A 23,315-nucleotide genomic window follows, 5' to 3' on the forward strand; every position below is an offset into this window, starting at 1 on the left:
AGGTCCTAGAGGTCAACAAGTTTGACCCTACTAACATTTATTTCCTTTTAGACTCACAGGGGTAGAGTGACTTGCCCAAGTTCCCACAGGTAGCAGAGCTGGGATTTGACTCCAGATTCTCGAACTCCAAATCTAAGGCTCTTTTCACTGTACTCAAGTACCCTGATGCCTCACCAACTGTTTTTGTATCTTTGTATCTCCAGAGCTTAGTACAATGCTTTGCTGCATAATAGATGCTAAACCAGTGTTTGTTGACTTAAATTGAAAACTAAATTAGGCAAGGCATTGGATTTAAAAATTCCTTCAGTGATAGATAAAAGGTGAGGTTAGGGGTTCCTACAGCATTGACTCTGCTTTGACCTGCTTCATATTCACCAAAAGCTTCCTCTCCCAGTAAGTAGTGGGGCTAAGCATCATTTTGATTATCCAACTGTGGCCAAGGTCAGCAAACTTTTGGATGGGAAAATCTCCCATCATCTTCAGTCAATGGGAGGAGATTTCTGTGAGATGCAGCACAGTATAATGGGAAGAACACTGGATTTGGAATCAGGAAAAGTCTGGTTGGAATCTTGCCTCTGGGATTTACGAGATTTGAAATCATAGGCAAAGTATTTAATTCCTCTACACCTCAGTTTCCTCATCTGTAAAAGTGGAATAATAATACCTCTAGCATCTACCTGTCTTGAGAATCAGATAATGAATGGAACGTAACATCAAATCTTTCTTCTGGTCTTACTTTCCCATCCTTGTACCTAATATTTCTGCCTTTTCTCTGTCTTTCCTCTTGTCCTTAGGACCCAACCTTCTTCAGGTAAGGGAGGTAGGAAAAGGAAGAACTGGTGTTTCTCCTGCCACTAAAAGCTCAAATGGGACTCACAATGATGCTGGCATGCTAACTTGTGTCTTCAGTAGGCCTAGGCATGATCCACTTTTGCTGTAGGACAAAGTAGTTAGAAGTTAGAGGATGGAGACTGGGCTAAAGATTCTAACACTAGTCTCAAGAATTTCACTCTCTGGACTCTAAAAGGAGAATGAAAACTTGAACTCAATCCATCAGCATCTTTAGTAGGAACATGCCAAAGAAACTAGAGTTATTTTTTCTGTTCCTTCACCCTCTCCCTGCTACTCACTCAAGTTGGACCTAATGACTTCGCTCCCAGGTCAGACCTTACGATATTATCTGAATTTATGATGCTTCTGTCCATCAAAAATACCTTGTTTTCTCATGACCCTGTAAACAGATATAACTTCTACCAGACCTAATGGCCTAATTGTATGTCTATGCTACGTCTCTCCCCTCTACCTTATCTGATTGAGTTAGTTCATAGATCACTAGATTTAACCGACCCCTTGTTTAGCTCACAAATGCATTTAGATTTAGTTTCCCAGGTGACCCAAAACAGAAGATGGTTAGGGTTAGTAATGGTTGGAGAGAATGAGGTTGGCTCAGGAGGCCATCTTACTCCTTGCCTGAGGGGCTGGAAATCTGATTTCCTCAAAAATTCTTGTTTAAAAGGACTAACATTAACTGTCTTTCTTTTTCATTTCTCTCACTAAAAGGATATCCATTTTCCTTATTTCTTTGACTTCAAGCAAGGGATATCAGCTACTTTTATCAGGAATTGTATCTTCCTTAGAGTTTAATGCTGGGACCTCGACCATTATGATGATACTGAAGTCATTTCCATTACCTCCTTAGATATTTTCCAAGCACTGAACTATAAGTCTAGAGGTCTAGGTTGCAAGCCTGGATATTCTACTGATCTGTTTTGTGATCATGAGCAAGACACTACATTTCTCTCGGTTGGTTTCCTCATTTAAAAATAAGAATAATCCCAGCCCTGCCCAACTGCCTCTTAGGGTTCTTATGAGGATCTAATGAGATAACAGAAGAAAAAAGTATAAAATATTATGTCTATTGTGTTATTGTGTATTAGTGACATTGTGACACTAACACATTAGTGACAATGTATTAGTGACACTGTTTTTCTAGTATATTGGATTATTATCTTTCAATCTGTCATTTATTTTATAAGCTATGGTGGGATACCCTTTTAGCCCCTCACCTCCACCCATTTAGGTCCTCTTGAACCAAAAATGGGTATGGGCTTACGGGCTTCTGTCTCCTCCTTGAAAGACGATTAAACCAGAAGGTGTAAATCAGGACAGGGATGAATCCGTGAATATCTGGGTGTGGGTCTTGGACTGAAGTTCTCCAAATCAAACAGAAATGTTATACAAGTTATCCTTTTTTCCCCAGTATTACCTGTACTGCTCTTTCATCCATGTGTGTATATGACTGAGAGCTGGCTATTGTTCATACTGTAATGTGGTTCATGTTTGTGTGGTCATGTATAATGATAATAAATGGTGTTTACTCTACATTGTGTCAATTGTTGTTGTGTTTGTCCTTTGTTCTTGAAGAGGACCACGACATCAAGATGATGACATGACTTGAGCCTGACTTTGATTTGAGTGAGGGAGGGCTGTGCAAGGTCACCAACCTCACTTCTTCTGAGCCATCTGGGTCCAGTAGCCTGATATTCATCAGGATGGCTGGAGATGGCCCAGGATGCAATGTCAATTAAAGGAGATACATTCCTCTTTCATTCATCTCTGCTTACAGAGATCACCATCTGATTTAAATGCTACCATTGTCCCTGTGGACTATTAAAGTACCAGATTTTGAGGTATTCAAGTCCTATGGGTAGGACCAGGGGAGACATTACTCACGATTTGTCTCGCCTCCCAAGCCGTCTTGTAGGGCTTGATTGTCTCCGCCGGGGAGACAGTGACTTTCCTCGACTTCTCTCCAGGGGAGGAGAGTGGGCATTTGTGGGTTTCAAGATCTAAGAGAGAGAGGATAAAAGTTATTGGCATCATTGATCCCAAGAGCATTTTCCCTCAGGAACATCTCCCTACCCCCAAAGCATATTTTTCTATAGCATCGGTGATTGTCTCCAAGACTACATACAGCCTGGGAGTTTCCAAGAAAGATGGCTTAGCATGTCAGGAAGAGGATGCATCACTTCATACATGTCACTTTTTGCTCTTTTCCCTTAGCTCCAGATACCACAGGCTTGAAGCCCTGGACATTTGGTTCCCAACGTTGAGGAGTTCTTCCACTTCCAGGAGGAGGAATCACTTTTACAGTGTTCTTGACAAGCAATATAGTTCCAAATACTCAAGAACCTCACTCCCCATTTTCTCCCAGACATGAGACATCAGCTCCCGAAGTAATAATCATAACAAAACCTCTGATGGGCATTGCTCCTTTCCCTCTTAGAGCCTAGTTTTTATACAGATAGTGAATACACAGAAATCAGCTCATGAAAGGATAGATATGGGAGCTCCTCTATAACCTGTAATTTACTTAGTAGCTCAGTCTTAGGGAGATGCCTGAAGCACAAGTAGGCTGAGTGACTTGCCCAGGATCACCCAGCTAATAAATGTCTGGGGAAGGATTTGAACATAGCCCCTGACCTAGACGTTCTCATAAAAAAGGCAAGACAAACATGATGGAGGCATCATGTTGTAGAATGCAGTCTTCTAGAGAAAAAAATCCTGTTTGTGTGTGGTCTGAATGGAACTCAGCACAATGATTTCCAAAGTTTTGTGAAGATATGGTGCTCTTTTTTTTTTTTTTTTTGATCTTGTCACATCAGGTCAGAAATATATTGCATTAAGCCAAATGCCATTGCAAGACATAGAGCAAAGAGTAAGGTTTTGTGAGAGATTTTTGTTTTGTTTTTGTGTAATGAGGCCTTGGAGTAGGGGTGGGGAACCTGTAGCCTCCAGGCCACATGTGACCCTCTAGGTGCTCAAGTGTGACCATTTAGGTTTAGGGTTAGAGTCAGAGGCATTTAGAGTTAGAGTTGGAGACATTTAGAATTAGGATTAGGGATAGAGAGGGAGTCATTTAGGTAAGGGGATTTGTTCTGTGAAGTTCAGATTCAAAGTCCTACACTTGAGGACCTAGAGGGCCACATATGACCTCAAACCTGCAGGTTCCCCACTAGTGTCTTGGAGCATGCCCAGATTGCCTAACCTGGAGGCATTGTGCCTACCACATGAGTGGGAGTAACCTTCTTTGATTGCCTCCATAGCCATAACAGGATGCATGTTTAAAACTGCCAGACTAAAATAGTCTCTCTCTTTTCCTCTGGGGTCTTTCCTGCTTTCAGAAGTTAAAGATTGCACACAGGTACCATGAAGTGAACCAGGAAGTTTTGTTTGTCCTCAGTTTCAGGTGCCAGCAATAAATCCCACCAGACCTGAGAGTTTGAGCCATAGCAACCTTGGAACTAGGATTCTAGGTGGGATATTACAACCAGCCAGTCTGGTAGGAAAGACTGGAGAGGTTAATCCCATAGGGAAACACCAAAAAGCAGGGTGTCTCACATTAGTTTGTCTCAGCAAGCTTCAAAGTCCTCACTGCATTTGCTTTTGGTAAAGGGTAGGAGAATTGAGTTCTATTCCTTAGGATAAATTGCTTCCACTAGTCAGGCTGACTTCTTCTACCATGCCCCCTGCCCTTTACCTACCTTCATTCTCAAGTCCCTGGCATATTTCTCCAGCTCTTTCCTTAGGTCCGACCTCATCATCTTTGCGACATTGAGAACCAGTTGCTTCCACTCAATGGGCTGGAAGCTGTGGGGCTCATGGGGGACATACAGCCCAATCTTGACTTTCTTGACTGTGTGTAGATATTTCTTGTAGGAGTCTTCAAAGTCAAAGATGAGGTCACTCAGAGTCCGAAAGGTTAGAGGTTTGTCCATTAGGTCAGACCTCCGGCTCATGCCCAGTGAGCCATAGCGGCCATTGCTATAGATCCCCAGTACAACATGATGGAAGTAATTTCCTGAGAATTGCGTTTTAAAGCTAATGGGGAATCTCTCAATGGAAGGCTGCCCATTTGTTAGGTATCTTAAGTGGTCCAGGTTAAGGAAGAGGATGATGATCTTGAAAAATCATAGAGCTATCAAGTCTCAGGATGGCAATGAGATCTCTGAGTCCAGGCTAGCCAACATCTAAATGCTAAAACCACACCCTTGTTTAGTATTTTACAGTTTACAAAGAGCTTCCGATCCTTCACAACAATGCTGAAGGTAGAAAAGGTATACATTATCCCTATATAACAGATGATAAAATTGAAATCTAGAGAAAGGAAGGAATTTGCCAAAAGCCACAGTTCTTCTGGCTCCTCTGCTACCTATGACCTTGGAGAAGTCATATCTCTTCTAAGAGCTTCTGTTTCCTCAAATATAAAGTGAGGGAGTTGATTAATGAGGCCTGTATGGGATCTCTCCCAGTCTTCAATCTGTGATCCTGTAATCTTGGAATCTTATGGAACATAATCGTGGGTAGGAGAACCTTTAAAGCATCTGATCTAATGAGAAGCAACTTTTCCAGGGTCCCACAGCTAATGAATGAGAAAGTCAGAAGAGAACCCAGGTCTTCTGACTCCCATCCAAAAATTCTTCCCATTATGCTATGCTGCTTCCTCCATGTTCTAATCCCAAATCCATTGATTTTCCTACTGCATCAGACTTTCTAGAAACCATTCCAGACCAATAAGAATACATTCTTTTTATAAAAGATCAAAACCTTGTAAAAGTGGGAAAAGCTTCTGCTTTCAGCATGAGTTCTATGTAAGAACTGGCCTCTGTACATCCATGAGAACTCTCTTACCTAATCAGTTCCCTGTGGCACACACTGAGGTTAGGGATACAGTTTAGGGAAATTTTTCTCTCTACTAAGCTACCCTCATTTTCCGATACCTCTTGTAAACAGATTTAACCCCTCCTTACCACCGAAAACCATTCTGACATTCAGCAACTACTTGTAATTATTCTTCATGTCTAATATAATTCTCTCCTGTTGCAGCTAAAGTCTAGAGCAGAGGTAGGAAACCTTTGGCCTCAAGGCCCTCTAAGTTCTCAAGTGCAGCCCCCTAGGTCCTCAAGTGGGCCCACTGGTCTCGAATGTTCTAGACCCTGGTCTAGAATGTTCTTTCACCTCTATGTAGGCTGAAGATATCCTTCAAGAGACAGTTCAGGTCTCACTTCCTTCAAAGAGCTCTTTCTAACTATGCCTATCCACTGTCACCTCCCACCTCTGAACCAGGGCACATATTGTCTGTTCCATTCATCTGGCACTTCTGACATACTACCTAGTGTTGATATCTTTAAAAAAAACCCCACAAAACAACCCCCAAACCTGTATGTCACGTAAGCTTTCTACTAGCGGGACTCATGTCATATCGATCTAGGTTTTCCCTAGCACCAGACCTTGTAAAAGTAATGTTTGTTTACTGGCATTTTGCTATTGTGTCTTTGTACTTTAAAGTTTGCAAAGCAGTTTACAAATATTATTTCATTTAATCTTCACAGCATCCCTCCCTGTAACTAACCTAGTATGTCAGGTGCTATTATTATCCTCATTTTACAGGTGAGGAAGACTGAGGCACAAAGACATTGAGTGACTTGTCCAGAGCCAGATAGCTAGAAATTATCTGAGGCAGCATTTGAACCTGTATCTTCCTAACTCCAAGGCCAGCACTCTATCCACTATGCCACATACCTGCCTGGTTAGATAAAAGATGTCAGCTTTAGAGGAGCAGCACAGAGACCCCTGAAAAGAGGCTGGACATACCCAACAACTCCTTCCTCGTGTGGCAGGGATGAAACTGAGGCTTAAGATGGGCTTCAGAATCCAAGAGTGAGAGATGAATGGTTACAGAAGCCACCTTTCCCAGGAAGGACTCTAGCGATGGACTTCACCAGCCTTATAACTATGAAGTACAGAATAGCCCTATTATAAGATACAGCCTGGTGAAGTGGATAGGGAGCCAGCCTTGAAGGCAGGAAGTTACATGTTCAAAGGTGGCCTCTGACCTATTACCTATGTCTTTAAGACTCAAGTTACAGACCATTTGCTGATCTGTGTAGATAGAAGGATTTTCCATATTTAGAGTTCTTAACATTGATGAAATCAAAGTTTCTCACCAAAAAAATAATTAAAACTCAAATCCTGTTAAAACAGTTCAGTATTGCTGATCATTTAGTTACATTATGGGTCCCAAGGTCATTGGATTTACAGCTGGAAGGAGCCTTAGAATTTATCTAATCCAATCTCTTCATCTAGTGGTTGAGGAAACTGAGACCCAGACAGGGCAAGAGATTTGCTTACTCATCATTCAATTAGTGGCACAGCCAAGATTAGAACTCAGATCTCCCAACCCTGGGTCCAGGGTCCTTTCTACCAGATAAGGTCTTCTCTTAATGTTGTTATCCACTCCTCAGAACCTAATCTTATACAACCAAAACTTGAGCTAACATAGGCTGTGACTAACATGTCAAGTCTGTACCTCATCATAATATTCTTTTTTTTTTTTTTTTTTTAGTGGGGAAGACAAGACAATTAGGGTTAAGTGACTTGCCCAAGGTCACACAGTTAGTAAGTTTGGCAAGTGCCTGAGACCAGATTTGAACTCAAGTTCTCCTGACGCCAGGGCTGGTATTCTACTCTCTGCACCACCTAGCTGTCCCCACGATGTTCTTTTTGCAAAGGGAGTAGGTTCTAGTGCACAGCTGTGCAATTGGCCTACTTTTACCCACAAGAGATTACACCAGCAGAGAAAATGTCTAGTCTTGTGTTTGCTCAGCTAGCTGGGTAAAGATTCTCAGATGAGTCAAAACAAGGAGGCAGAGGAATAGACCTCTTGAATGTTGCTCAACCTTACCATTTTAGAATCCCCTGATGTTTTTAAAAGGATTTGTTCCTTTGTTAGGCACAGTCCTTCTCTGCCTCATTGCCTCATTGATGGCAAAAGTCCACCTGCTCCAGAGAGTCATTCAGATCAAAGTGGGGCTCCTGGTGCCTACAAGCCTGGGAGTCAACTTCAACTTTTCCAAAAAAGGGAGACCTGAGTGCCTAGAAATCCCTAACCTCCCAGGAATGTGCTAACCTACTTAGATCTTGCATCCATCAGGAAAGACATTCAGCTGTTCAAGAGGAGGTGTCTGACGGCAGCTGCCATGATTTGAGACATAATAGAGAATCAAAGCTCTCTCTGGCATGTGTAGATTTACGCAGGGCACACCCACAGGACCAAAAAGAGATTAGGTAAAAAACTATTGTGCTACAGTAACCCAGCCTATGACTTGAATCCAAAAAAAGGGAAACAAATTACCTCACTGTCAGATATAGAAAAGCTCAATAATAATAACTCACTGTGCTTTCCAGATAATATCCCAGTCAGGAAATAATGAGGTATTATCTCCTTCTTAAAGATGAGAAAACTGAGGTTGAATGACCCACCCATCAGATAGAAAGTGACTGGTAAAAGCTGTTGATAATAGAGCTACTTACAGGACCCTTTTCCTCACCCCTTGACATCCCCAGATGGATATAAGACTACCAAGGCCCACCAAAGGGCAAAGAGAAAAGGGTCTTGTAACCAGAGCCTTTGATGTCTTTGTCCAAGAGTTAATTTCCTTTGAACCTGACAGCTCTCCCAGCCCCAGTACCGTCTAAGTGTTACCTGAATTACGAGTTTATGAATCCTGGAGCAAATTATCCATTGTTTTTTGACCCTATGCGTATGTGTATGGGGTGTCAGGGTGCTCCCATGGGTGTGTATGTATGTGCACCTCTGGAAGGTGCCAACACATTGATCATCCACACTTCCAAGAGATTCTAAGGATTTGGGTGACCAAATTCATAATTTCAAGACACACTTGTATCTGGGTTTGTTTGTTCTTCCAACAACCTAGAAAGTCTAGAATTGGTTACCTTGTGTAGGAAATGAACTAGATCTCATGTTCTTCCCCCACCCCTAATTGTTCACACCCATCAATTTTACATGAGGCTATGCTAAGCAGCTGTAGTTGGGTCCTCACTTAGCACAAAAGGGTAGGGTCCCAAAGCCATCTGCTGCTGCCTCCTCAGTCCCAATCTATCACTGCTGCCTGGCTGCTATCTTCCTCAGCCATGTGGGAGCTGTCTTTTAAATTCACTTTTAAAAGGGGAGGGGTAGGAGCAAGAAGAGCTGTCTCTTGTTTTGCTTGTTTGTTCTCTTAGAATGATCTTCATATTGGCAAAGAGAGAACAAACATGGTAAACAGGGAGTGGAAACCCTCCATAACTTGTCTCCAATCTTTCCTTTTCAGCTCATTATATACATTGCTCCCCTTTGAAAACTAGATAGACCAGTCAGACTGTCCCTCATATATGACATTCTGATGATTAAGTCCCAGCGTAGGTACTGGCTGTCCCCCATGTCTGGACCATTCCATCCTCACATCTTCCTCTTAAAATTCCTACCCACCTTCAAAGCTCTGTTCAAACGACACAGAAGGCTTTCCCTGATCCCCTCAACTGCTAGTGCCACCCCAAACCAATTACCTCATATATATTTACTTCCTACATATATAGTATGTATTTAAATATGTACCTTGTATTTATTTACTTCCTGTGTATTTAGTATCTATTTAAATATGTACTGTTTTCTCCTATAAAAGGAGATGTCTTTGAGAGCAGAAAGATTCATGTTGTCTTTGTATCCCCAGGGTCTATGACAATGCCTGGCACAAAATAGGCATTTAATAAATACTTGATTGGTTTATGGGATGAATTCTATCACAGGGTAAGGAAAGAATTGCTGGATATGACTGTTGAGCTATGATTGGTGAAAAATGGGAGAGGTGCTCCTGGACTGGAAAACGGGGCAAATAATTCTGTTTTCAAAAAAAGGGTGGTGGTGGTGGTGACAAGCTAAACTAAATTAGACCAGTAAGCTTGACTTAGGATCCTGGTGAACTTGGTCACACTGAGACAGAATAAGTAAGGATGAATTCCCTCCTTGTGCTCCTATCAGGTATTGTTTAGCATTAATTTCTCCAGGCACATTAAGAATTCTTGTTTGGCATGATGATCTTGGGTTCCATTAGAATTTTCAGAGTAGCCACATCCAGGAGGACAAACCAAAAGTATATAGGGACGTTTATCATAGGACTAAGAGCAGGAAGATTTAGAGATAACATAGCCCAGCCCTCTCATTTAGGCTCCGACAGGTGACATGACTGCCCAAGGTCATATGGACAGTAAGAGGCAGAACCCAGGTCTTCTGACCCCCAGATTGACATCTAGTGTTCTTTCTCCTGCACTTCAAGAGGTATCACTGGAGACTGGAAACAACAGGGGTCAGAAGATCTGGGTTTGGATCTTGACTCTGTCAATTATTGCCCATGTGATCTAGGACAAATCACTTAATTTCTTTTGACCTCCATCCTCTTATCTATAAACTGAGAGGATCAGACAAGATGACCTCTGAGTTCCTTTCCAACTCAAAATCTATGATTCCATGTAAAATTCAAACTCATTCATACACAGAGCCAATCCCCCCTCCAGCCCAATTTTATTATAATTTCCTCAAGGGCAAGGACTGTGTTATTTTTCATATCATTGTCCTTACTGACTAACAAAATGCTTTCCACACAGCAGGTGGTTAATAAGTGTTGAAATGAATCTGATTTGCATAAAAACTCATATCTGATTTGCTCATACAGGCTCAGGGCATTTCCAAATGCTTCATATCCATATGATGGTCATCTTTTTTTCTCTTCCTCTTCATGGTCCTTTATCTCTTGCTCCATCATTATAGCAATACATCCTATTTAGATAAGGCTTTAAAATTTACAAAATGCTATTTCCCAACAACCTTGTGAAGTAAGTAACGTAAATATAATTTTTCCTATTTTACGGAAGAACAGACTGAGGCTCAGAGAGGCTAACTCATCCATGGTCACATAATAATTTCCAGAGATGAGACCAGGTCTCCTTGAACTCTTAAGTCCAATGTCTTTTGTTGTCCCTCTCCCATAACATGATACCTCCTTCCTTTCCTAGAGGTTTACCGGAAACTTAGACACTACTTCTCATCACTGAGCTGAGACCAGAGTATATTCTCTATCCAAGAGAACCAAGAAAAATGGAGGGAGTGGCAAATGGAAAGGTCATGAGAAGTCTTGAGTGAGTAGCTTCCATGTCCTAAACACCGTGAACCAAGCACATGATACATGTAAGATTCACAGGAAGTGGGAGCCATGAGAGAAAGGCAGCAAGCTTCTGTAGTGCAATTAAACTCAAACCAATACAGGTCACCAAACTATGTATATATATATAAGGATCTCTGCAGGGTGCATATCAACTTAGTTTAAAAATAGAATGTTATATACCTGTGACTGTATTTTTATTTATTTTGTTAAATATTTCTCAATTACATTTTTAATATGGTTCAGGCCACATTCGGAATTGTTACAAACCATATAGGACAGCATATCTGACAGCTCTGTTGTAGTGATTAGAGTGTTGGACTCGTAATCAGGAAGCCTTGAGTTCAAATCTTCCTCAGACATTTACTAGCTATGTTACCCCAGGCAAGTCTTCTTATTTAACCTCTCTGTGCCTCAGTTTCATTGTCTGTAAAATGAAGGGGTTGAATTCAAAATGGTCTCTGAGATTCCTTCTAGCTCTAAATCTAAGGTCCTATGATTTCCCATTAACCCGAGAGAACCATGGTCCTACCCTCTAGAAGCTTCCTGAAACCTGTCTTGTGAAAAAGGAGACAGGTTCCTATCCTCAGAGAACTCTGAACTTATAGGGAAGGACATAGTCCCTGCTTTTGGGAGCTCTGAGTGCCATGGAGGAGACGCAGCCATTGTCCTAGGAACAGAACTGTAACGAGGAATTTTAAAATCTGGGTAGAGGATCATAAACCAGAACTGAGACAGTTGGTACAACAGATTAGGGCTGGCACACCATCCTTATAGGCAGAGACAAAAACTTGGGACTGAATCCCAGAAACCATTTGGAAGCTTCCTATTTTAACTAATTGCTTTTGCGAACCAGGTGCTAAACTCTTGTTTCTATATTGTTGAGGTAAGATAAGTGCTGTCATTACCTTCTAAATTCAGCACCTTGAGGCAAAGTTCTGCTCATTGTTCCCTAGAAAAGGCTCTGCCCAGGAGCTCCTAGTGTGATAGTGAGACACGATCACCTGTGCTATGGGAGCTTCCAGTCCAAAGGCATGGAAGCAATGACCTCTTGGCTCCCCTCTCAGACTCCCTCACAAGACTTTCATTACTGAAGATGTCCTGCAAATATATGTTACTCCTATGGAACTAGAAAATTACAGTTATCCCTTCCACACTGACTTTCCCCATGACAGTTTTGATACATCACAGATTAGCATAAGAAATTAAATAGGAATTTTGGGGGAGTTTTGTGGAAGCCATGGACAACACACGAAAGCCAGCTTCAGAAAAAGTTTAGAAATTCAAAAATGCATAAAAATATATGTAGTATTATATAATATAATCATATTTTATCTTTTAATACCAAAATAATTCAGTCTTCTTTGGTACAAAATGAGGGCCAAAAATTTTTATATAGATTTTCCAGATCATGGGAGTGCTGCACTTCTAACCCCTGCGATGTGGAAGGGATAACTGTACATTGGTTACTGGCTCTAGCACTAGTCTAGGTGATGAAGGATGCTAATAGAAATGGTCAAAGTAATTAACTACTCCCTTGGATTTGTTTTGACTGGATACTAAAGTCAAGAAAAACACCAGAAAAGTTTAAAACTCCCCTCCAGGGGGTGGGGCAGGGAAGGCATCACTGAGAATCAAATGAAAACATTTGTTAACTATGAACACTATGCAAGTGTAATCCACGGTATTCCAACAATTGCTGCAATGACTGTTTTACACCATCCAGGACGCCCACTGGCACATGATACATTTATATATTTTTTTATTTTTATTTTATTTTTTACCATGTTTGATGCCATCATCTTTGGAGTTTCCTTTCTTTCACTGGTCTTTTCTTCAGATGTAAAGTATATGCAAGTGAAAGGATACATGCCCAGGATTACAGCTTCGAGACATTTGATAGGTAAAGATTCTCGAGTCATTTCTTTTGCTGTTTCCATCAACCTGTAGTGCAAAGGACAGCAAAGGGTCTCAATATTCATTGCTTCAACCAGTCAGATAAGTCAACCTCAGTACCATGTCCTGAGTGGGAAGTCCTGTACTAGGGAGAGAGCCACATACAGAGGGACAAAGAAAGATGTTTTCCTAACCATATACTTAACTTGTCTTCACAGGAGTGTGCTGGGTATTTCTGAATTTGTACCCATTCTTAGCTCTTGTAACTGGCACTCCTGGGATTTCCCCCTTCCTGCATACACTACAAGCCAGGAAGTTTTTTCAAGTGCTTGCAGTGGAGCAATGGAAAGCAAAGGAAGACACCCATGAACACACTTTAAAAACTCTGAGCCCCCAGGGTAGCTTCACCCCTGCCTCAAACTTGGGCTGTAGTCATGAATACAGGGGCCTCATAGTCTCAGAGTTAGAAGGGACTTTAGAGATGATCTCATCCAACCTTCTCATTTTAAAGCAGAGGAAACTGAGTCCCAGGCAGTTACCCACACCCTAAGGATGCTGCTGCCCCTTACAGTTTGGCAGATGGTTCAGTAGGGGTTCAGGGTACAATGAAGATTGGTTGACTGCTTTAAAAGAAAGAAAAAGGAGGGATGGCCTAGAGGCTGGAGATACCACTTACCCACTCAGTGGTCTCATTTTTCGAATTTCAAAGAACTGCGTCCCTGTGTGGTTGTATCTGTGTGGAGTCAGTAAAGGGAAAATGATGACAAACCCCCCAAAGTTCTACTATCCTAAAGAAGGAAGCACATCTCTCATTTCAGCAAGGGAGGCTATTCATTCTACCACCACAACAGAATTAGGTAACTGGGGAAGGGGGTGATATCCTGCAGGGTTGCCCAGTGGCTTCTGGCAGCCTCAGTCCTGACCTGGAGATTGAAGATGACTGTAAAGCCTTGGTGGAATTTGGTGCTGCAGAGTCAGGACAGCTCCCAGTGAGCCACACCTGAGTTAGTGTTGTCTCTAGCTTCATGCATGGCACTGATTCTTAAATCTGAGAAAATTCCTGAACCCTTTGAGACAGCCATTTCATTGTATCCCCTGCACTTAGCACAGCATCTAACATGTAGTCGCTGCTTAGTAAATGCTCATTGACTAACTGGCTGGTTTCTCTGGGGAGCGAGGCAGTGAGAGACTGGCAGAAATGGGCCGTAGTACTCTGAAGCGAGCAAATATCCCTGGCTATGGGCTTAAGACTGGACCCTGTTTTCTCTCTCTCTCTCTCTCTCTCTCTCTCTCTCTCTCTCTCTCTCTCTCTCTCTCTCTCTCTCTCTCTCTGTCTCTGTCTCTCTCTCTCTGTCTCTCTTTCTGTCTCTCTCTCTGAATCTAAACATATGAAATCATTTGTGTTTCTCCTCTCTTTCTCAAAGCCAAGAAGAGCATGTGCACCCACAGAGAAAATGTCAATTACAACTACTCTGCCCTGGTCAGACCACATCTGGCAGACTATGTTCAGTCCTGGGTACCATACTTAGGAATGCTTGAGAGAATCCAGGGGAAGATTCTCAGGTCCTCAAGATCACACCATCACAAGAAGTATTGAAGGAATTAGGGAAATTTAGCTTGAGAAAAGAAGACTTACAGAGAGATATGACCATTGTCTTCAAGTAATTGAAGGACTATTGTGGGAAAGAGGGATTCACCCCATTTTTCTTGGCCCTAAAAATTTTTTCTAGAATCAGAAACAAAGTTGTAGGGAGGCAAATTTAGGCTTGAAGTATGGAAAAACTTCCTCACAATTATAACTCTTAGGAAACAGAATGCAAGATAGTGGAGTCGCTCTCACTGGAGGTTAGTTAAAGATCAGCCAAAGACTGGATGTTTTGGACAAAAGCACAGCGCACATTGTGAAGGGTCTTGATTATTTAAATATTGAGAGGCGGTATGGCTAAGCAGAAAAGGACCTAGGTTTGGTGTCACAGGACCTGGGTTCAATTCCCAGGTGTTACTATATATGTAATACTAGGTAGGTCCCTTAGGCACTCAGTCTCAGTTTCTGCACCTGTAAAATGTAAAATGAGAGAGTTGGGCTAGACAATCTCTAAGGTTCCCTTCTGACTACAAATTGATGATCCAGTTCTATGAGATGCCTTCTGAGGTCTTTTTCAATTCTTTCATTCTGCTTTTTTTGCCTAGACATAGATTATGAAAACTGGTGCTTGTCTATAGCAGTGGCACAGGTGGTTGCTGAGAATACTGATGTCACTTGCAGTAGGAAACTCTCCTGAAGGTAATGAGGGAGTTATCAGGTATCCTTAAAGTTGCTGCTCATTCATGTTCTGTGGTCAGTCAACTGTTATCTGTTAAATACCAACTGTATGCCAGGCACTGAGCTGAGCACTGGACCCCATTAGCACATGCCATGAAAAATTGGGGGAGAGGGTGCTTTTGGATGGGCCTTCTCTACACCTGAGTACCTGCAAAGACCTTAGCCTAAAGGAGCCAAGGTCTTCCAGTGCATCCTGGGTCATCTCCAGTCATTCTGAGGAATATCAGGTCACAGGGATTCAGATGGCTCTGGAGGAGAAGTGAGGCTGGTGACCTGCACATCCCTCCCTCCCTCAAAACAAAGTCAAGTGCAAGTCGTGTCATCATTTCTATGATGGCATGGTCTTCTTCGGCAACGAAGGATAAACACAACAACCCATACAGTAGGAGATTTCTATCCTCTTATCAAACTGTCATGTGTCCTTAGTCATTTGGATCTGCACAGCTTATTAAATGAATTAAGATGTCCTCAAAGCTAAGAAAATAAATTCTAAACAAACTATGTAGCTGCAAATCATTTAACTTCTCTATATAATGTGAGGCTTTGGCTTCATGGCCTCTAAGTTCCCTTCCATCTCTAGATAAATGATCTTATTATCTAAGGTAGAAAACAAATTCTACCTATACTGACTGTGTGACCCTGGACAAGTCACTTAACTTCAGTGCCTCAGACAACAACTCCCTATAACTCTAAGTTTCAGAACAGGTGTTAATTTACATTAGTGGAGGAAATTTTCCTGGTAAAGAGATCCAAACACAAACAAAACCACAGGTCTGGGCCACAATACAAAGCCAAAAATTACAAGTGAACTGAGCTTCAAGGGAATTCAATTTATAAAAACTCTTAAGCTTAGAAAGAAGTTAAACGAGGGGATAAATATTTTGATTATAAAAGAAGTCTTCACTTTATCAAAAATTTGTCAGATATGAGACTTTGCAAGGTAATTAAAAGAGATTTTAGCTTGCAAAAATCCAGTCCAAAACCTATTTTTAAAAAAATGTAAATAAAGCAAGACACACTCCCATCTTTGTGACTTTTCTTCTTTCAGTGACAAGGTAGTGTCTGATGCTATCTAGGGGGAAAGTGTCCCATTATCCATTTGAGCTCCAAGGGATGCAAAATCTCTCACTCCTGAAGAAAATCTGGGTAGTCTTCCCTCCAAGCTTAAGGTCAGAGAAAGGTTTTATTTAATAATATCAAATGTGGCAGCTTGCTTCCTAAGAATTACATTACATGAACGTTTATGGTTACAAAGTGCTCATGTATCTTACTGGTTCCTTACAGCAATCCTGTGATCTAGATAGTTTAGGTATTACTCCCTTCCCTCCTCAACCAGGGGGCCCAGCAGACCTGTGTGATTATGGATATGGGGAGGTCCCGGCATGGAAACTCCCTCCATCCATGCAGATTAGCCAACTGTCTGTAATTTAAGAGTTTTGGAGACTTACAGAAAAAAAGTAACTTGCCCAGATATGCAGGGGCAGGACATGAACTTAAGCTGGCTTGACTCTGAGGCAAACTTTTTATCTGCTACCCAAGTTGCCTCTCCTAAGGGTGTTTATGAATATTATATGCACATCTATTTGCAGTTATACCTAATGGAAGCTTGTGGCCTCTTTAGCTTCCTTGGTCACAGAGCTTCAGCTTGAACACCTCTAGGAACAAAGAGCTCACTGATCCATGAGGCAGCCTGTTCCATTTTTGGATACTTGGAATTGTTGGGAAGCTCCTTCTGATACAGAGGCAACATTTGCCTCTCACAGACTCTCCCCCTCCCCCCATTCATCCTAATTCTGCTCTTTGGATCCAAACAAAGTAAGTAGTCCTTTCCCCAGATAAGAGAGCCCTTCAAACATCTGAAGACTAATAGCCTGTGTTTTCGCATTTCTGCTCTTCCCTAAGCTAATTATGCAGAGTTCCTTGAATTAATCTACTTAGGGCATATTTCAGATCTTCTTATGATCATATCCTTTCTTTGAACACACTGTAGTTTGTCCATGTGTCTCTAAAAATTTGCCATCAGAATGTTGATATAATATTCCATATATAATCTACATATATATCCATATATAATCCATATATTTTATATGTACATATCCATATATTATGTATACATATCTATATATGTATATGTATACATACACATACATGCATGTGTGTATATATACATATCTATATATACATATATAAAATTCAGCAGGTACCCTGACTTTATCATCTCATACCTATGAAGACATTAACTCTTCTGACTTCTAGATTTGAAATTAATTTTTTAAAAAACACATTTTTCTCACATAAACTGCTATAGATATAGGTCTCCCTAGTTCTGTAATTGTGTGGCTGATTTTTTGAACCTAAGTTCAAGGAGTTTGGGGGCAGTGAGGTGGTGCAGTGGATTGAGTGCCAGACCTAGAGTCAAAAAGATTCATCTTCCTGAGTTCAAATCTGACCTCAGACACTTACTTGCTGTGTGATCCTGGCCAATTCACTTAACCTTGTTTGCCTCAGTTTCCTCATCTGTAAAATGAGCTGGAGAAGGAAATGGCAAACTACTCCAGTATCTTTGCCAAGAAAACCCCAAATGGGGTCACAAAAGAGTTGGACAGGACTGAAAGATTCTACAACAAACAACATCAAATTAGAAAAGTTTTGAGTAGAGACCTAGTGACAATATGTGTGGATGATATCCTAGAGCAGTCAAATTTGGAAAGGCTTTTCATCAGAAGTTTGGTCAGCAGGCAACAGTTATTTTTTGGCCATAGCACCTAAAAAAACTGCCTGTTAAGGCATTACTATAGGAAGTATTCACACAGATACTAGTAACAGCTAGTATTTACATAGCACTTCACAGTTTGCAAAGCACTTTATAAATACTGTCCCATCTGATTTTCACAACAACCCTGAGAGGTCGGTACTGTTATTAGGTATATGAGATTATTATCCTATTTTACAGATAAAGAAATTGAGGTAGACAGAGATGAGTCACACAGTTAATAAATATCTGAGGCTGGATTTGAACTTGGGTCTTCCTGACCAGTGCTCTGAGATCCATTGTACCACCTAGCTCTTTTTAGGTACTGAATTTAGAAATTTCACCTAATTAAATATGGTCCACTCTTCCAGTCTCTTGAGATCTTTTTGATTCCTGATTCTGTCACTGGACACATTAACTATCAGTCCAAACATTTTATTATCTCTAAACTTGATGAGCATGCTAACTATGCCACTATCCAAGTCACTAAGAAAATGTTGAAAAGGACAAAGCCAAGGAAAGATCCATAGGACACTCCATTAGAGATCTCCTCTAGGTTAACTCCAATCCTTGAACCACCATTCTTTGTATATGAGTGCTTAGCCATTTCTAAACTCACCTAGATTTTACCTAAGTACATCTCTCCAAGAGACAGCCTACATATCAGCTTCCTAACGTAGCAATCGGAGGGACAGAGGTGACTGGATTTTATATCTGACACTAAACATCTGCCATTCTGAACTGTTTTTTCCCTAATTCAGAAGACCCTCAAACTATAGACCTCTGGCTCCCTTCATTCAGAGTTGTCCATACCCTAGAGCAGAGGTCAGATCAACCTCCGTGATTTTGAAGGCCAAGGATGGAGCCAAATAATAAATGCTAGATACCACTGATGGACCTACAACCAAAGCAGAAGTTGAGAAAGGGGGAAATGAGAGAAGAAGGATATCAGGAAGAAGAGGAAGAGAAAAAGGAGAGGGGCCTATGGTGGGGAGGGGTAGAGGGTCACCAACAATTACCTCAGGAGGGCTGAAGTGACCCTCCTCTCCAATAGCCTAGCCCTGACCCAAAGGAATGAATATTTCACTTCAATTCTATTCTCCTGAAGTATCAGTGAATCCAGTTAGTGAATCCATAAGGCCTTCTTGGTTGACTTCATCAATTTCCATGAAGTTTTTCTTTAATGATCAGACAGCCTTTCACCCATTTCCCTTGTTCCCTTACTCAGCAGGCTCCCAGTCTGTGGTCAGAAGGATACTGTAGAGTCTTCATGTAATTCTGGATTGCATGAAGCCATTCCGGGATTGACATGGATATCTTGTAGTTTGGAACTGGGGGCACTGAAGGCTGCAGAGAAAGAAAGAGAGATACAAAGGAAAAGCTGGAGAGAAAAAAATTATACCAAAGGGCAGCTCTGGGGTCCAGCTCTCAAGTAAGAGACAGGAACTAGGAACTTCTGAGAGATGAGAGAAGGTGGCTATTGCTGTATTCTCTGTTTCACCACACATGGACTTAGGAAGAGGGGCTAAAGTAAGTACTTGAGGGGTGTGGCATGGGAATCAAAGACGGAAAGTATGGGATGGAAAGCCTGAGGAAACCAAATGAGTGTATGTCAGTTAAGTCCACTGATGGATTTGGTCCAGTGCCTCTGCAGGTCTGTCAGCAAGGAAAGAAGGAGAAGGTAAGGTATCCCAGAACAGGTTCAGAGACAGGAGAACATGGGCACATGACTTCCGTACAACAGCAAACTACACAGAAAGATCCTCAGGCAAGATGTCCCAGGACTTGGTTTACTGCTGATTGCCATCACAAAAGGGGGGCAAAGAGTGAAAGTTCCCCATATACCTGCCCAAGCCCTACTTCCTTCCCCACCTATTTTAATCAATCAATAAGCATTTATTAAGTACCTACTATTTTACAACTTACCCCAGTCCTCAGGATCCTTATCATATTTGCAGTCCTTAATATTCCAACTAGCACCAAATTCCACACTTATCTGATCATAACTCTACAGGTAGAAGAGACCTCAGAGGTAATCTAGTTCAACCCTATTTTTACAGACAGAGAAACTGAGGCCCAGGGATGTTGAATGACTTGTCTAGGGTGATTGTCAGATGGGATTTAAATCCAGGTCCACTAATGTTCCTTCTACTGTACCACCACTGTCTTGTTCTCATTCTCTGACTACTTGGTGAAAATTCATAATCTCTCCTCAGTGAGACTGTGAACTTCTTGAGGGCTCAGATCACGTCTTACATTTTTGTTTCTATCTCCCATAGCACCTAGACATGAGATAGGACTGGGTCATTCATGAGCAACTTGAAGCTGCTGGGGAATGGTTTCCTCCCCTAAGTCCTTCACCTTTTTGTTTTCTCATTCCAAGAGAAGTTAGAAAGGGTCTCTTTCTCCTGTCTCAAGGAAGGAAATCCCCTCTGGCTTCTCCTTCCACCTCATCTCTCTACCTTGTCTGCCTATCCTCAGATCTCCATTTCTTTACCAGCCAATAGTCACTGAGGTTACCACCTATACAGACCCTCTCCTAGGAAGAGTGGAGAATATGTGGAGAAGGCAGAGAAAAGAGAATACAAGATCTTCAGGGAATCTGAACTATAACCAAGTTATAGTTGTTGGAACTGGGGGCACTGAAGGCTGCAGAACAACCACGGACACACAGACACTCACACGTGCAAGTACCCGCATGTCCAGTTCAATAATCCAGTAAACAGTTCAACATTCAACAGAGCCGATACATGTACAGCACATCATTGACAGCAACATTGACACTAACTCCAAACATGCCTGGACGGTAAGGAATGCCAAATAGAAAAGAGCTCAAAACGCTTTTTGTTTTGTATTCCTCTGGGTAGTCTCCATCTGACTGGTTCCATAAGACTGGTACACCTCTTGGATAGGGCGAAATGCCTTATCTGGCAAACCCGAAGCATCTGATAAAAGCTCAGATAAATGCCGACTGTGGTGTTCCTTGGGTACATGGGAAGTGAATGGCTCTTGTGTGAGTGGACCACATGGAGCCTTAAAGAAAAAAGAAAGAAAGAAAAGAAAAAGCTCAGTAAAAGCAAAACATGTAAGATCCTTCCCTCAGAGAGAAGCCATAGTGGGAATGAAGTCTTTCCTCAGGGTTCAGAAGACAGTCCATAAAAGCAGGAATAGGGATAAAGATGGGCGTGATCTTTGATTATATTGATATAAGGAAAGTCAGCACCTTCTCTGCAGCATACATTGCTAAAGAGTCGCCTAGACCAATGCTTCTTAATACGGGATTGGGAAAAATTTGGCAACAGTAAAAGGTTTCTGAACGTTCAACAATCAAAATTAATTAAAAACCAAATGTGTAATGAATCGGAGGTGTTTCTGGCAGTGCTTGACCATACAGCATCACGGAACTTCACTGCAGCCCTGGTTCTGAACACACAGCATGCACTCTTTGCACTGCACATGCCATCACACCATGCAACACCAACAAACACTGTCAAAATGCGAAAAGGGGTCACAAGAAGCAAAAGTGTAAGAAGCCCTAGTCTAGAGGACTGAGAAGTTCAGTGAACTGACCAGGAACAAGGTGTGTCAGAGCTAGGACTTGACCTCAGGTTTTAAGTGACTTGCCCAGGGTCACACAGCTAGTAAATGTCTAATGCCAGAACTGAACTCAGGTATTCCTGACCCTAGACCACCTAGCTGCCCAACTTATCTTCTGGGACATTTTTCAAATGAGGTAGGTCTGGATTCTAGTTCTTCCAGGTCCTTGCTCTTTCATCTTTAACATTTCCTGTTTCAATCAGTCAAAATTTACTAAGTGCTTATTATGTGCTAGGCACAGTTCTAAATGCTGGGAATATTTTTTTTTAAAAGACAAAAATACAATTCTTGCCCTCAAGGAGCTCACATTCTAATGAAGACAATACATAAAAATATGTACATACAAGATATGCAGAGTGAATATGGAAGGTAATTTCAGAGTGAATCCACTAGTAGTGGGGAAAAAATCAACAAAGATGCTTGCAAAAGGTAAGGTTTGAGCTGAGCCTTAAAGGAAGTCAAGAGGCTGGGGTGAGAAGGGAGAGCATGAAAGGCATGGGGAACAACTAACACAAGACATGACCTTGGGAGATGGAATATCATGTCTGCAAGAAGGACAGTGTCACTGGATCCAAAAGTACATGAAGGAAAGTAAGAAAGACTAGAAAAGGCTTGGGTTGTGAAAGTCTTTGAATGCAAACAAAAGATTTAATATTTGATCCTAGAGGTAATGGAAAACCACTGAAGTTTACTGAATAGGAGGGTGACCTAGTCGGACCTATACCTTAGGAAAATCAGTTTGGCAGCTGAATGGATTTTATCAGGGATGGACTGGAATGGAGAGAAATTTGTGACAGAGAGACCAACCAACAGGCTATAACAATAGTCCAGGCATGAGGTGATGAGGGACTGTACAAGACTGGCAACTGCATGAGAGGAGAGAAGATGTATATATGAGATGCTGGAAGGCAAAAACAAGACTTAACAATAGACTGAATTTGTGGTCTGTGTGAGCAAAGACTTGAGGATGATACTAAGGTTATGAATGGGGGTGATTGAGAGGATGGTGATACTCTCAATAGTAATAGGAAAGTATAGAAGAAATGGAGGTCTGGGAAGATGGGGATGGTGAAATAAGAAATCAATTAGGAAGGAATAAAAAGGTTGCCTTGCAGCAGTGAGGGTCCAATTGAAGCTGGATAACATGAACTCATAATGTATCCATTCAAGGATGGTTGTGAAACTTCCTCATTTCTTGGTTAAGGAGCCAGTATCTGATTTATCCTAACTCTTGCCTTGAAGAAAAGTAGGAAAATGTGAAGGGCACCATTAGGAATAAATTAATCCAAAGACCAAATGGGAGTTCCTTAAAGGCAGGGAACCCATTTTCTCCATAAAACAGTAGACTCCTTAGAGAGTGGGACAGGCATGACCAAATCTCACTCAGCACCAAATAGTAAGCACACTCAAACCCTGATTTCAGTGGGTAATTGACTGGTTAATGACCCAGGCTGAACCTTTCCAACAGTCTAACCAGAACCCAGCAAGAAGTGAGAGGAGATGGAATTAAGGAAAATGAAAGGACCTTGAAACAGTGCTAGGATTCCAGAGGTTTAATATGATTACATAATTCCAGAATTGGAAGGGACCTCAGAAGTTCCATAAATACACAAAAATTCTCTCCCTCTAATACATGCAACAGGTGGTCAAGCCACTCTTCTTCAAAGTAAATCCTCCAGTGAGGGAAAAC

General features: G+C 41.6%; 1 protein-coding gene across 4 annotated transcripts in view; it reads right to left on the reverse strand.

Moving 5' to 3' along the window:
* VASH2 (vasohibin 2) overlaps positions 1 to 23,315 on the reverse strand; it is a 51,497-nt gene that overhangs the window by 11,299 nt on the left and 16,883 nt on the right. For all 4 annotated transcript variants that reach the window (XM_072647872.1, XM_072647871.1, XM_072647869.1 and 1 more), the window contains 5 exons: positions 19,287 to 19,375; positions 13,630 to 13,686; positions 12,927 to 13,001; positions 4,545 to 4,926; positions 2,734 to 2,849 (listed from right to left, as the gene is read on the reverse strand). In XM_072647872.1, the coding sequence (XP_072503973.1) occupies positions 2,734 to 2,849; positions 4,545 to 4,926; positions 12,927 to 13,001; positions 13,630 to 13,686; positions 19,287 to 19,375 (719 nt within the window). The remainder of the gene's footprint in view (positions 1 to 2,733; positions 2,850 to 4,544; positions 4,927 to 12,926; positions 13,002 to 13,629; positions 13,687 to 19,286; positions 19,376 to 23,315) is intronic.

This window comes from Notamacropus eugenii, chromosome 2 (assembly GCF_028372415.1).
Source record: "Notamacropus eugenii isolate mMacEug1 chromosome 2, mMacEug1.pri_v2, whole genome shotgun sequence".
NCBI classification, from domain to species: Eukaryota; Metazoa; Chordata; class Mammalia; order Diprotodontia; family Macropodidae; genus Notamacropus; species Notamacropus eugenii.